This window comes from Myxine glutinosa, chromosome 13 (assembly GCF_964187855.1).
Source record: "Myxine glutinosa chromosome 13, kmMyxGlut1.1, whole genome shotgun sequence".
NCBI classification, from domain to species: domain Eukaryota; kingdom Metazoa; phylum Chordata; class Myxini; order Myxiniformes; family Myxinidae; genus Myxine; species Myxine glutinosa.
The window spans coordinates 50,464,613-50,480,161 of NC_136273.1; the positions used below are offsets into that span (position 1 = coordinate 50,464,613).

The 15,549-nt window shown below is 43.6% G+C and overlaps 1 protein-coding gene across 4 annotated transcripts in view; it reads left to right on the forward strand.

Moving 5' to 3' along the window:
• The first annotated feature begins 1,248 nt into the window (after positions 1 to 1,248).
• The window catches only part of LOC137438931 (double-stranded RNA-binding protein Staufen homolog 2), a 76,069-nt gene continuing 61,768 nt past the window's right edge, over positions 1,249 to 15,549 (forward strand). Inside the window, exons 1-6 of one of the 4 annotated variants that reach the window (XM_078767439.1) lie at positions 1,250 to 1,661; positions 1,943 to 2,052; positions 5,159 to 6,265; positions 7,252 to 7,382; positions 7,739 to 7,907; positions 14,472 to 14,601. In XM_078767439.1, the coding sequence (XP_078623565.1) occupies positions 5,167 to 6,265; positions 7,252 to 7,382; positions 7,739 to 7,907; positions 14,472 to 14,601 (1,529 nt within the window). In that variant the 5' untranslated portion in view covers positions 1,250 to 1,661; positions 1,943 to 2,052; positions 5,159 to 5,166. Of the gene's footprint in view, positions 1,662 to 1,942; positions 2,053 to 5,158; positions 6,266 to 7,251; positions 7,383 to 7,738; positions 7,908 to 14,471; positions 14,602 to 15,549 lie in introns of all 4 variants that reach the window. The other 3 variants (XM_078767438.1, XM_078767440.1, XM_068134413.2) reach the window with 3 other exon arrangements.

Here is a 15,549-nt window from a genome sequence, read left to right on the forward strand (position 1 = left end):
ACAGAGAGAAAGAAAAATGGCGGTACTCTGCCTTTTTGCTCATCGGTCTCAAACGTTCTCTCTGACGTCACACTCTCTCCAATCACCGAGCGCCACTGAATCGTCCCAATCAATCATCTTTCGGGGCGTGGCCATCATGAAGAAAATAGTGGTGTCTGGGTATTGTCGGCGATTATGTTATTTAACTTAGGTGCTGGTCGCATGGCTGGTGGTGTAAGTGTCATAAAAACAAAGGGAAAAACTACAGAGGCATTTATACACAGGAAATTTACCCTTATACCCTAACTAATTAGCATAACTCCACCCCACGCATGGAGACAAATAACGCTTACCCGGACATCTGGCACTGATTTAGATACATGAAGGTGGGTGGCTACACAGCATACGGCGCATGCTAATCTATACAATCCTATCTGGACTAAGGTATTCCATTGCCTACCCCCATACACGTAACAATATTTTGAACACCGTAGAAGACAAATTGTCTTGTTGGCACTTCTAAAAACCTTCCATTTAGCCATATTTTCACTCTGAAGTTCGTAAAATTGTACGTCATCTTGACCAATCAACATCGCCGCTCACGCCGATAAAAAAAAACCTCCACCTGGATATTAAGCTACCTTGCCTCTGGTCTGGTCACTTGGAGGACGTGTCTCTTGCTGTGTGAGTGTAATTATAATTTCAGATCATTAATCAGTATATTTTCTCCAGTGTACACCTCTCAACTAATGGAGCAAAAAGAAACCTGTCATTCAACTTCATAGCCTTTTTAGACACTTAACTTGTTACGTCACAATTCAAGCCCATAACAATTACAAGGCCACACTATTACAGCTATAGTGGCTGAAACATCAACAACTTTGTATGAAGCTGTATCGCTTGTGTTGTACTGATCTAACAAATTGGTGACCTTGGAGCTGTGACCTTGCATTGGAACTTTGGAAGCAAAGGAACTCTCTCAGCAGAAATAACAAGCACACACGTTACATACAGAAAGGACACATATGGTGAAGTTCCTATGCTTCATGATTGTTGGACATATTTTCATTCTTTATAATATTCATGAGATCCCAATATTTTTGGTCTACCAACTCGGCTGCCAGAAGCTCCACGTCTTGGCCTAAAAATCCTTTTTCTCAAGTCTGCGGGGGCTAAAGTGTTCTCTTAACTGTCTCGTCTATTTTTGTAACAAGTCAGTCTATATATGGGAAGAATTCCAACTTAAACTCAAAGGTATGTATATTTCCGGAGGCATTGAGAGGCAGAAGAGTATCAGTGGGAGGGGAGGATACTTCAGCAGCGTCGCTGTTACGCGCCTGACAAACGAGGGAAAAAAAACGAATGCTGAGAGCAGTTCGTAGTTCCCTTGCGATTTGCGAATCTCGTAAACGCTCTCCGTGACGTCATTCGAGGAGGGGTTGCGAGGAGGAAGAAAAGAGGAGGGAGAGCGGGAGAAGGTTAGGAGCGAGGTTTGTCGCTGCGCCCCCTCGCGACACGACCCTCTCGCGTTCTTCTGTCATTGTGTTGGAGGCCACGAGGACCATTCTTCCCTGCGTTGGACACAGTTCGAGCAGAGAAACGAGGCTGCTGGCGAGGCACTTAGGGACAAGGACAACTCGGACAAGGAGCGTGAAGGAAAAGGAAGAAAAGAAAATTGTGAAGTGAGTTGCTCGTCGTATCGGGATGGACTGTGTAATGTAACGGACGATTCGATTAAAGAGAAGAAGAAGAAGAAACTATTAAGTACATGTAATAGTATTGAGTCTCTTTCTGCGTGTTTCATGCCGTTAGATAAAAGAATTATTGAGGTTTTAAAAATATTTTTCTTCACGGTTTAGTTACTCTGCTTTGTGTGCTTCACGCGAATGTTTTCTCCTCACCATGCTGTGCTGTCGTGCTATTTATACCGTGTAAGGTATTTTTGGTTTCCTATTGCACACAGTTAGAGTTCCTCTTCTCATCTTTCTCTTCCATCTTCTGCGAACAGCGAGTGCGACGCGAGTGCACCGAAGGTTTGGCAGAACAGCTTGGTGGCGTTAGGCGGTGTATAAGGCCAGTGCTCTATTATATTATCAATATTGCTATGAATGCGAATTGATATATGAATTCATTTTTATTTAGAGGAGTTCCAAAAACCCGCCCAGCTTTCTCATAATGCCAAAACTCCGTTCGTTTACTCGCCTCTTATTGGCATTCGGATTTATAAACATTATCAGTTTAGTACCACCACCTTTAAACAGTTTCTTTTAAATTTTGTTCTCCTTTTGTGTTGATATATATTTTTGGTAATGTTGTAGGCCTACATATTGTTACATTACAAACTAGAACGGCACTCGGTAGAGCGCATACCTCCGCCAGCCTGAACAGTTTATGCTTTGTATCCCATTGATAGGCCGGACCTGGATTCGAACCTGAACCAAAATGTAATCGGTTTCTATTCACCGAACCAACTCGTCCACTAAGTTTAATCATAACTCATCCATAACTTTTTTAATCATCATGTTATATTTCGCTTTTCGCCCGATCTCTCAATGATGAAGAATCACTTAAAAATTAAATAAACCTCGTATCCGAATCCATATTCAGATCTTCACCAAAATCGAATCCATTCGTCCTTGTCAGACACCCAACCTATCCACCGGGTTCATCCACATCCATCCATGACGTTTTTTAGATATCCTGCTATATGTCGGTTTTAGCCCGATCACTCAATGGTGAAGAATCACTTAAGATTTTACTAGCCGGATCCGCATCCAGATCTTCACCAAAATCGAATCATTTCGTCCTTGTCACACACCCAACGTTTCCACCAAGTTTCGTCCAAATCTGGCCACAACTTTTTGAAATGTCCTGCCATATATTGTTTTTGGCCCTATCTCTCAATGGTGAAGAATCACTTGTTAAATTTAAGTAGCCAGATCCAGATTTGGATCTTCACCAAAATGTAATCATTTCGTCCTGGTCACATACACTATCTTTCTGACAAATTTCGTCCGAATCCATCCACAATTTTTTGAGATATCTTGTTCACAGACAGACAGACAGATGAAAAATCACTCATAGAGCGGCACTTGGCAAAACAGCACAAAGTAGAATGGCACTCGGTAGAGCATCCTTTTGACCTCACAAATAATTGGTGGTTGGATTTTTTGACCTTATATGCAAATCACCTTCAAATTTTAAGTTAATCGGATGAAAATTGACAATTTCAGAAATTTGGCCTATGTTGACCTTTTGGCCTATGTTGACCTCAAAACTAGTTGGTGGTTGGTTTCAGTTAGCTGATATGCAAATGCTATTCAGATTTCCAGTCAATCGGATGAAAATTGAGGATTTTAGAAATTTGGGAAAAGTGGTTGACCTTAGGCCTATGTTGACCTTTTGGCCTATTTTGATCTCAAAAATAGTTGGTGGTTGAATTCAGTTGGGCTGATATGAAAATCCAATTCAAATTTCAAGTCAATCGGGTGAAAATTGAGGATTTTAGAAATTTGAATAAAAGTGGTTGACTTTTGGCCTATGTTGACCTTGTGACCAACATTGATCTCAAAAATAGTTGGTGGTTGAATTCAGTTCGCTGATATGTTAATCCTATTCAAATTTCAAGTCGATCGGAATGAAAATTGAGGATTTTAGAAAATGGAAAAAAAGTGGTTGACCTTTGGCCTATGTTGACCTTTTGGCCTATGTTTATCTGCAAAATAGTTGGTGGTTGAATTCAGTTCGCTGATATGAAAATGCTATTCAAATTCCAAGTCAATCGGATGAAAATTGATGATTTTAGAAATTTGAAAGAAGTGGTTGACCTTTTGGACTATGTTGACCTTTTGGCCCATGTTGATCTTCAAAATAGTTGGTGGTTGAATTCAGTTGGGCTGATATGAAAATCCAATTCAAATTTCAAGTCAATCGGATGAAAATTGAGGATTTTAGGAATTTGAAAAAAAGAGGTTGACTTCTGGCCTATGTTGACCTTTTGACCTTTTGACTTCAAAAATATATATGATTTTGTCGGACCATGAACTCTACCATTTGGTGAAGTTTGGTGAAGATCGGTTTAAGATTGTGACCTCTCGGCAAGTATAAGTGAGTGGACATACAAACAAACACACACACAAACACACAAACCGGAGTGATCAACATACTTGTCCTTTAGAAAAATTTTTGGCCAAGTAACAAACAGACCGACAGGGGTGAAAACATAACCTCCATCCACTTTCGGTGGCTGAGGTAATTAGAGGGTTCATAGTCATAGAACACCTTGCAGTCTTGCAGTCTTGAGAAAAAGGTCGTAAAATTTTTCCAAAATATATATTACATTTTGTTTACATTTTGCTTAATTAATGTCTGAAAAGACTTTAAGTTGGTGGAATATAATGCAAAGTAGTTTGTCAGCAAAAAACAAGTGTTTTGTGTTGGACTGGAAACATGGTACAGGTGAGCTTTGTAAAATTGATTTTGCATCTCTTTTTCTTGTATGATGTAAACATGTATTTCGATAGGACGCAATTCCTGACCCGATTATATCATTTTGGATTGGTGCTTAATGGGCACAGTGTTGTATTCCAAAGTGCAGCATTGAGCTGTGTGACTCATCTGCCATTCGCGAAAACTCGGTGAGTTATTACCAGCACCAAGAAGGAATCAAAATTCTTACTCAAACATCAGGCCTGGCCAGCAAGGTTGTGAAAGACTTGGACCAAGCTTGTAAGTTATATTTTGGCCGTTAAAGGCTTAGACTTAGTAGTTTTGTTTGGACATGTTTGTGGTATCTAAATTAAAGACTTAAAAAGTCTTAATGTCAATTATTTTATAATTCTGATAAGTATTATGTTTCCCGGTGTGTACCCTGGTTTAGAATAGGTACACCGTATCCCTGCGCATCGTAAAAGGCGATTAAGGGTTGGTGTCAGGAAGGGCATCCGGCCATAAAAACGTTGCCTCAAATAGGGAACCATGATTGTCATGGGGCCCGCAAGGCTAACCCCTGCTCTAGCGGGGAAAATGGCCTTAAAACGATCATTCATTCATTCATTCATTATGTGTGAAGGAATTATGCTGCACAGCACCTAATGATTAGACAAAAATGTTTTAACAAATCATTGCAGAAGGTAAGTAAACACAATTTTGTGGTATGTTTTTGTTCTTTATTTCCTAGACTTGAGGATGTCACAACACAATGTCCACCTGCAAGGTGGTGCCACTGCAAAGCCTGCAACCACTGTTTGTGTCAATCAAGCGGGCCTGGTGGGTGGCTCAACAGGAACGACAACGAGTGCTCCTCCTTCACTGGCTGCCGAAGCAAAAAAAGGTGGATTACCCTCAGATGCCAGAAAAGACTCCATGCCAAGTAATCCAGCATCAATGGCTGGCAAAGCAGCAGCAGGTGGACCACCATCTGTGACCGGCAAAGCAGGGGCTGGCAAAGCCCCTTCTGTGACCGGGAAAGCTGCGGCCGATGGCCCGACGTCTGTGGCCAGCAAACCAGCATCTATGGCAGGCAAAGTTGCAGCCCCAGGCCCAGCGCCTGTGGCCGGCAAAGCAACGGCCAGTGGAACGGCGCCTGTGTCTGGCAAAGCAACGGCCAGTGGAATGGCGCCTGTGTCTGGCAAAGCAGCGGCTGGTAGCCCGGCATCTGTGTCCGGCAAAGCAGCGGCTGGTAGCCCAGCATCTGTGTCCGGCAAAGCAGCGGCTGGTAGCCCAGCATCAGTGTCCGGCAAAGCAGCGGCTGGTAGCCCAGCATCTGTGTCCGGCAAAGCAGCGGCTGGTAGCCCAGCATCTGTGTCCAGCAAAGCAGCGGCTGGTAGCCCAGCATCTGTGTCCGGCAAAGCAGCGGCTGGTAGCCCAGCATCTGTGTCCGGCAAAGCAGCGGCTGGTAGCCCAGCATCAGTGTCCGGCAAAGCAGCGGCTGGTAGCCCAGCATCTGTGCCCGGCAAAGCAGCGGCTGGTAGCTCAGCATCTGTGTCCGGCAAAGCAGTAACTGGTAGCCCAGCATCTGTGACCAGCAAACCAGCGACCAGTGGTCCTGCATCTACAGCTGGCAAATCAACAGCTGCAAGCCCAGCATCGGTGAGCAACAAATCAGTGTCCGGTGTCCCGTCGTCGGTGGGCAGCAAAGCAGCTGTGTCTGGCAAAGCAACGGCCAGTGGAACGGTCAGTGGTCCTACATCAATGGCTAACAAAGCGGCAAAAGGTGGCCCAGCATTGATGGCTGGGAAACCTGCAACAAACAGTCTGGCTACAGCAGCAGGCACAGAAGTAGCAGGTAGAGCACCCAACACCTCTTTCCAAGATGAACCTTATAGTGGGATTAGAATATAAAAAGATCATGTACGATCTGCCTTGCCATGATGTATAATTTATTAAGAGAATGAAAGAGTCTTGGCCACATCAGCTCTTCCAAATGTTTTTATGAAAAATTGTCTTTGTAATAAGCAACAGCTATGATATTTTCTATATGTTGCGGATTTGCGGAGTATCGTTGAGAGAGGAAGACAAATGATGAATTGCGAAAGATGATGGAAATAGAGCCTGTGATTGATGCTGTGAAGGGAAACAGGTTGAGATGGTTTGGTCATGTGTTGAGGAAGGATGAAAGTGACTGGTTGAGAAGAGTGATGGAAATGAATGTAGAAGGAAGTAGAGGACGGGGAAGACCGAGAAAGACTTGGCTAAAGATGGTGGAAGAAGAAATGCGGGCAAGGGGGTTAACAAGGGGAGATGCAGAAAATAGGGCAAAATGGAGAAGATTGTCATGGGGACCACAAGGCTAACCCCCGCTCTAGCAGGGAAAATGGCCTTAAAATGCATGTTGTTGTTGTTGTTGTTGTTGTTGTATGATATTTTCTATCTCCATTAACCTTCCCCAAGCCCACCTCCTTCCTAGTTTCCGGCTTTTCCTTCCACAACTGTGATTGATAGTCTGTGGCTGTATCCATCTTGTTCACCTTCTGTGTCCCCACTCCCCCCCTTTTTCATAGACAAAGTCCCCTGTGCTCATTCTCCCCACATCCCTTATTCTTGCGATTCTCCCTCTAATGCTTTGATGCCTTCCATGTTTTTGTTCCTCCATGAGCCTCGACACTGTATGCAAATATAATCAGATTGTGACAAATCATTGAGACACATTAGGTGTTTTTCGAACTCATAGTTTGCATTGAGGGTATTGTGTGGGTGGAGTGGGGTTTAAAACAAATGGGTAGGCCTGCATGAATTCCATCTAGCCTTAAGACTCGTGGGCCTTGTCAGCAGGTTCTTTGCCAGAGAGCCAGGCTGACCTCAAGGAGAAGACACCAATGAGTCTGCTGAACGAACTTGCTCATTTCAACAATCTGAAGCCACAGTACAAGGTCATCAAGGAAGAGGGTCCTCCTCATGCCAAGGTCAGCAATGAAAGTTGGCCCCCTTGAAAGTCCTTTATAAATAAATATATGGTGCCTCAAAACAGTTCACTGAGAAAATGTGTCATATATTATTTTGATCCAAATTTATTTTTTGGTTTTGTTTTCCAAACAGTCATTGTGATCATTTCTTTCATATTGTTTAAAAGGTTTTCACCAAGTTTATCTTCATGTTGTCTCATGTGCAAATATTTCCATGATATTATAAATTCGTATCTCATGTAATACCTTTTGGGCCACTCTGTATTGCAATGCATCTAACGGTCCATTTTATGGCCTGGCATCCATTTGCTTTACCCCCTTGATAACACTCTTTATTGTCGTCTTCCCTGATGTAGCTCTTCACAGTGCAGCTGGTGCTAGGTGAGCAATGCTGTGAGGTAAAAACAAACACTATTAAGAAAGCCCAGCACATGGCAGCTCAAGAAATCCTTGACAAGACGACGCTCAGCAAGCCTGTCCCCCGCCATCTGAAGCACACCACAAGCAGCAACTCGGCGAGCACAGGTATTTTAGATTTCCTATTATTAGTGAAAGGTGGACGGAGGTTGTGTTTTCACCCCTGTCTGTTTGTCGGTTTGTCTGTAAGCAGGATATCTCAAAGAATTATGGATGGATTCGGACGAGATTTAGTGGACAGGTTGGGTGTGTGACAAGGACGAATTGATTCAATTTTGGTGAAGATCCGAATCCACATATGACAATATTTTAAGTTATTCTTCACCATTGACAGATGAAGCTATAAATGATATATACTGTAGCACGCTAGCTCAAAAAGTTATGGATAAATTCAGACGATACTTTTTGGATAAGTTGGTTAGGCGATAAGAAGAAGCCGATTTAATTTTGGTTCAGGTCTGGATGCAGATCCGGCCTATCAGTGGGATGAATGAATGAATGATCGTTTTAAGGCCATTTTCCCCGCTAAAGCGGGGGTTAGCCTTGCGGGCCCCATGACAATCATGGTTCCCTGTTTGGGGCAATGTTTTTATGGCCGGATGCCCTTCCTGACGCCAACCCTTGGTCACCTCTTACGATGCGCAGGGATACAGGGTACCTATTCTAAACCGGGGTACACACCGTGATCATTCATCCCAGCAAGCTGGTACTCAATTTGCCGACCTCGGAAGGATGACAGGCTGAGTCAACCCCCCTGGCGTTAATTCAGCGATCGCCCGGGATTCGAACCCAGGATCCTAGGATCCCAAGCCGGCACCCTAACCGCTAAGCCAATACCAGGGATACAAAACGAAAACTGTTCAACTTGGCGGGGGTATGCGCTCTACCAGATGCCGTTCTAGTTCATCTTGTGTTGGGATTCTAAAGGGATTTATGTAAAATGGAATGGGAAAGGTCTGAACAAAAGACATTGGCTGTGCTACCATGGACATTGGTATGAGGACTGTTTACAAGCCATGTTGAATGGTATCAGTTGATGAACTGGAACGATTCTGGGAAGGAATTTCTGAAGATCGAAAATAACACAATAAGGAGGCAGAATGGATACAAAACCTGGGAAAAAAAAGAAGCAACATCTCAGAGACATGCCCCATGTAATAATTGATGCAGAAAAGATGGAAAACTTCAAAAGCCCTGGCCCAGATGGGATCCCAAACTTCTGGGTAAAGCAATTTGATGCTCTCCACATTCACTACGCTCAAGCATTCAATTGACTTATCCAAGGTGATCAGGAAAGGTAACACCTTCCTCATCCCAAAATCTGAAGAGACCCAACTACCCCACAAATACCAGCCAATAACCTGTCTACCAATAACATACAAACTTTTAACAGGAATCATCACAGAAACAATGTACCACCACCTAACACAATAAGGAGGCCGAGAGGTATAACAGAAGGGATGCAAGAGAGGATGTTATGTAACAATAGACCACCTACGACTAAACAAGGCCATACTCAAAAATTGCAATACGAGAAGAACCAAATTGTCCACAGCATGGATAGACTATGAAAAAAGCTTTTGACACTGTCCCACATTTATGGATGATAAGGTGCATGCAAATGTACAAGATAAATCCCCAAATATTCAAGCTGATTGAGAAAGCCATGGATGTATGGAATACCACACTAATCCAGCAGCACTCAGAAGAAAAGATTGAAATAACAGGAGTAAAGTTACAACACGGGATCTTCCCTAGGAGACAGCCTTTCCCCTCTCATGTTTTGCCTGACCCTAGACCCACTAAGTAACCTAATTAATGAGCAAGGACACTGATACACCCTAACATCCAATAAAAGAACGCCCAAAGAAACAAGAAAAGTGACACATCTACTGTACATGGATAATTTAAAAGTCTTTGCACCGAATGACGAAAAATTGGCAGAACAACTGAAATGAGTGAAACGATTATCCGACGACATCCAAATGGAATTTGGCCAAAATAAGTGTGCCAAGTGCACGTTCGTGCAAGGTAGACCAACAAAAACGGACAACATAAAAATCGACGTAGATACAACAATCCAGGGGTCTAGCAATCAAACCAATATCAAACAATCCTAGACAACAAAGCATCTTACAAATATCTTGCAGTAGAAGAGGGCCACCAAATTTGTCATAAAAATGCGCAAAACAATTACCAAAGAATACCTGCATAGAACGAGGCTGATCCTGAAAACATATCTCACTCCAGGGAACAAAATCAAAGCCATAAACCAACTAGCAGTAACAGTGTTCCAGTACAGCTGCAGAATAGTAAAATGGCTACAAGTGGATATCAAAAAAACTATATATCAAAACAAGGAAACTCCTCACTATCCACAAAATGTTCCACAAAAATCAGTGCATCCCAAGAATGTACTTGCCGAGGAAAGAAGAAGGAGGTGGTGGCCTGATGGAACTCGATGAAGTGCACAGAGCGACAACTGTAGGATTAGCAGTGTTCCAGTACAGCTGCAGAAATCCTGCAGTACAGGAATCTTCCGCGATGACGCTATCTCCGAGGGCCTTTCACTTACTTACCGCGGGCAGGTTGGTGGTCTTTCCGTCTTCTACCGACTCCTCTCCGGCCTTGCTCCCCCAGCTCTCTCTGGGCTCTGTCCCCCAAATATTCCTACAGGTCGCACAAGATCTGCCTGCAACCCTCTTATGGTTAAACTGCTAAAATCAAGACTCTCTGCTCACCTTCACTCCTCCATTACTCTTTTCTTCCGCCTCTGGAACAAACTCCCTCACTCTCTTCATTCCCACTCCTCCCTCCAGGTCTTTAAAACGGCTGTTCATCACCATCTCTTATCTTCCCCAATCCAAAACCTTGATCTTTTCTACCCCCGCTAATTTCACCCCAAATCCACTTTTTGAGGTGCCGACTTCTTTCCTGGAAGTCCTTGTTGTCCTTGCGTTTTATACCTATCCTGCCCCCCCCCCCCAGGCCCTCTCCCTCCCACACATCTCCCGATGTCCCTGCTCTCAAATGTTGTGTTTGTGTGCTTCCTCCCCTTCTCTCCCCATCTTGTCGACCGCTCCCCTTTTTATATACTTTGTTTGCTTGTTTGTTTGATTTGTTTGTTTGATAAATGTTAGCTCTTTCACGAGCCTCGACTCTGTATACAAAAAAAGAAAAAAAAGTGATTAGCAGAGTAGCATACAATTTGTGTACAAGCATGAACACATTTTAGAATAGGTACACCGAGCCTGGTGTTGGCTTATCGGTTAGGGCGCAGGCTTGGGATCCTAGGATCCTGAGTTTTAATCCCGGTCGATCGCTGAATTAACACCAGGGGGTTGACTCAGCCTGTCATCCTTCCGAGGTAGGCAAATTGAGTACCAGCTTGCGAGGATGAATGATCCTGATGTGTACCCAGATTTAGAATAGGTACACCGAATGCCTGTGCACAACGTAAGAGGCGAATAAGGGTTGACCTCAGGAAGGGCATCCGGCCATAAAAAAAACATTGCCTCAAAACAGGGAACCATGATAGTCATGGGGCCCGCAAGGCTAACCCCCGCTATAGCGGGGAAAAATGGCCTTAAAATGATCATTCATTCATTCATTCATTCATGAACACAACAAACCAGAAAAGGTATCACTCACTCACCTTGCAAAAAACTTCTAAAAACAGGTGTGATTAGAAGATGTCACGCGCCTTCCCGAAACAGCAACCAATACAGCCCCGACAATTGAAAAAAGACGAAACAAAAAGACAAAATGAAATATCAGCAGTTATTTAGTGACAAATGTGAGAAAGACAAAAGAACAGGGGAAAAAAAAAAAGAAGTTTGGACAGATTGGGGATAGACAAAGAAGGATCACTGGAATGGCTAAGAAGAGGTCAGCTCAACTGGGATGGAGAACAAATCAATATTAATGCCCAAGACCAAGGACACCACACAAATGGATTTAAACAGATGACAGGACTGAGTCAATCAGACAAGTGTTGGTTCTGCAAGGTAGAAACAGAAAACACGAGTCACCTCCTATTGGGATGTAAAAAAACTCATGTCAGAACAGCTGTACACCCAAAGGCACAACAAGGTATGTGGAGTAATCCACTGGCACATCTGGCAGAAATTTTTATATCCCAGTTCCACAAAACGAATGAAAACATGAACCAAAAGCAATCATTGAAAACAAGGATATAATGCTCACGTATGACCTGATGATTCCATCCAGTGTGAACATATAAAAGAAAGCACTGTGACCAGACATAGTACTCAGGAACAAAAAGGAAACGGCAGCATTGCTGATTGAGATATTAGTACCCAGCGATATGGCCAAAATAATGCAGAAATCAAGAAAATGATCAAATACCAGAACCTCAAGAATGAAGTGAAAAGATATTGGAAGCTGAAGAGCACAGAAATTGTACCAGTGATAATTGGACCAACGGGAATGATAAGGAAGAACCGTTACAGAGATTTTAAAAACCATCCCTGTTAACATCACCACAGACAAACTACAGCTGGATGCTGTGCGGGGCTCAGTGACGATCCTGAAAAGAGCCCTTGGAGAAAAACTCTGAGAACAACACAACTTCACAACTTAGCCCATGAATCGCAATCCTTCACTGAAGCGGTCGTGGATACTTTGAGTCCTGGGAGGACTCAGTTCCACCTTCTAAAACCCAAATCATGGAGATAACAACCAAAGACACACACACACACACACACACACACACACACACACACACACACACACACACACACACACACACACACACACACACACACACACACACACACACACAAACAGAAGTGATTGCAAAGCCCTGTATTGCACTACGCAGGGGACGGGCCAAAAATAGAAAAAAGAAAATTAATTGAGCAACAAAACTTTAAATCCCCAAATAAATTGAGATAAGTAAATCTATGAGGATTATGCAAAAACATGTCTGCTAGCTTTTGGGACACCCTGCAGGATGTATAGAGGTTGACCTTATATTATCTGGTATTCCTTTGCTCTCTCAACCTTTCAATCCTCTTGAGAAACTCCAGCGAGCACACATTATTCTGATTACAATCCTAAAATGCAGGTGTGCTGCACACCCTCCACTCTTTTGTTATTTTATCACATTTGTGGAACCATCTTCCTGATGCTGTTTAATCCCATTCCCCCTTCCATGCCTCAAAGTCGACAGTGCAACACCTATCTTGTGCCATCCCCTATCCATGCCCACAATTTAATTTACCCCTATGAACTCGACGTAACCTAATCCTTTTATATGCAGGTTACTGTGTTTCCTTCAATCTTCTCTATCATCTTTACTTGTTCGTTCATTCCTTTGCTTGTTGGATTCACTTGTTGCCATACTGTCTGTTCATTGCCTATTTACCCTCTGTTGCATCACTATCCCATGAGGTTTCGATCAAGAAAACAAAAAGTAAGGTATAAACTAGAACGGGCACTCGGTAGAGCGCATACCTTCGCCGCAGCTACTGTTCTGTACTTGGCATGGGAGTGTAGGGAACAGAACAACAAAAATACGATTTTGACCTTTTCGTGACCTTGACCTTGACCTTTGACCCGATTGCTCCCAAAATCTAATCAAATGTGTCCCGTATAATAACCAATCATCCCACCAAATTTCATGCAATTCGGTTGAATACTTTTTGAGTTATGCGAATAACATACACACACACACACACACACACAGACATACAAATAAATACACAGCGATCAAAACATAACCTTCCGCTTTTGCGAAGGTAATAATTATTTCTGGTGCTACAGTGTACAATAAGCCTGGTGTTGGCTTCGCGATTAGGGTGCTGGCATGGGATCCTAGGATGCTGAGTTTGAATCCCGGTCGATTGCTAAATTAACGCTAGGGGGGTTGACTCAGCCTGTCATCCTTCCAACAACAACAACAACATGCATTTTAAAGGCCATTTTCCCTGCTAGAGCGGGGGTTAGCCTTGCGGTCCCCATGACAATCTTCTCCATTTTGCCCTATTTTCTGCATCTCTCCTTGTTAACCCCCTTGCCCGCATTTCTTCTTCCACCATCTTTAGCCAAGTCTTTCTCGGTCTTCCCCGTCCTCTACTTCCTTCTACATTAACTTCCATCACTCTTCTCAACCAGTCACTTTCATCCTTCCTCAATACATGACCAAACCATCTCAACCTGTTCCTCTTCACAGCATCAATCACAGGCAATATTCCCATCATCTTTCGCAATTCATCATTTGTCTTCCTCTCTCTCAACGATACTCCGCACTTCCGAGTACCAGCTTTCCGAGGTCGGCGAGGGGTCTTCCTCTCTCTGTCATCCTTCCGAGGTCGGCAAATTGAGTACCATCTTGCTGGGATGAATGATCCCGGCGTGTACCCCGATTTAGAATAGGTACACCATATCCCTGCACATCGTAAGAGGCGACTAAGGGTTGGCATCAGGAAGGGCATCCAGCCATAAAAACATTGCTTCAAACAGGGAACCATGATTGTCATGGGGCCCGCAAGCCTAACCCCTGCTCTAGCGGGGAAAAATGGCCTTAAAATGATCATTCATTCATTCATTCATTCTACAGTGTACAATAAAGAGCAATTCTGCTATTCAGTCAGAGCCCAATTTTACTGTACTTGGTGAAGGATTTTGTTTGTGTTTTCCTGACTAAAGGCAGTATCACCCCTACCGTGATGCTCAATGGTCTGGCCATGCAGCTTGGATTACAAGTCTCATACCATCTGTCTCCATCGAGTGCCATGAATCAGCCAAATCCCAAAAGCATGCGATCAAACTTACCAAGGTATTTATTGTTTGATGTATCTTCATAGTGTAGTGATTTTAAGGGTCGTCTGTTTCTATATCTGAGCATTTAATATAAGGACATTGCTTTTAGTCAAAGGAACATTTTTTGTTTAATTATGGAACAATATATATATATATATATATATATATTGTTGCGGTTTTGAGAACCCACACAAATAACATCATTAAAGGTTAAAGGTTGCACCCCATAGGTAGGCCATAAGCAACACGTAGGTCACCATAGGACGTCAGTTATTTCATAGTATGTGTTTAGATAAGGCCATTCCCAATAGTTGCATCTGTGTTGCATAAAACAAATAAGAGTAGGCCCCTCTCGTCCATTTTGCAGCCTCCCTCCAAGCGACGCCATTAAGCGCTCTCCAGTCTGCACCCCATGGCCCCTCCCAATTTGTTACGCTCCTTGGCCAGCAGCCTTCGCTGCTCTTGGGCTCGCTCAACCCAGCCTAATTGCCACAAGGTAAAGCCCGAAGAAGGGGGCGGAGCGCAAAGGGAGGCTGTGCGGCCACGTCAACCAGCCATCAAGGCAGAGCCGGTAAGCCAACACCAGCCAACCAGGGCTGAGGTGAGGTCGCCTGACCGGGCGTGGTTTGGGCTTCCAGAGCGTTCGCTGGCTTGGGTTATAAAAGCGCGCACGCAAAGCCCTTCGGGAGGACTGAAGCCAAAGATTGGTATGAAGAGGACTGCCTGAGCACGCTCGCATTAAAGAGGACTTGTTGGAAGGTTGGCTTATTGAGGACTTATGAGAAGGACTCGCTGGGGGAAAGTTGACATTCATAAAGGACTCGTTGGAGAGCACGCTGAAGAACTCGCGTTATGAGCTTTGATTGAGGCGGCTGCTTTGGGAGGACATGTGCAAAAAGCGCTACGTACAGTCACGTTAAAAAGTAAGTACACCCCGTGTAAAGTTTTGACTTTTTCAACCTAT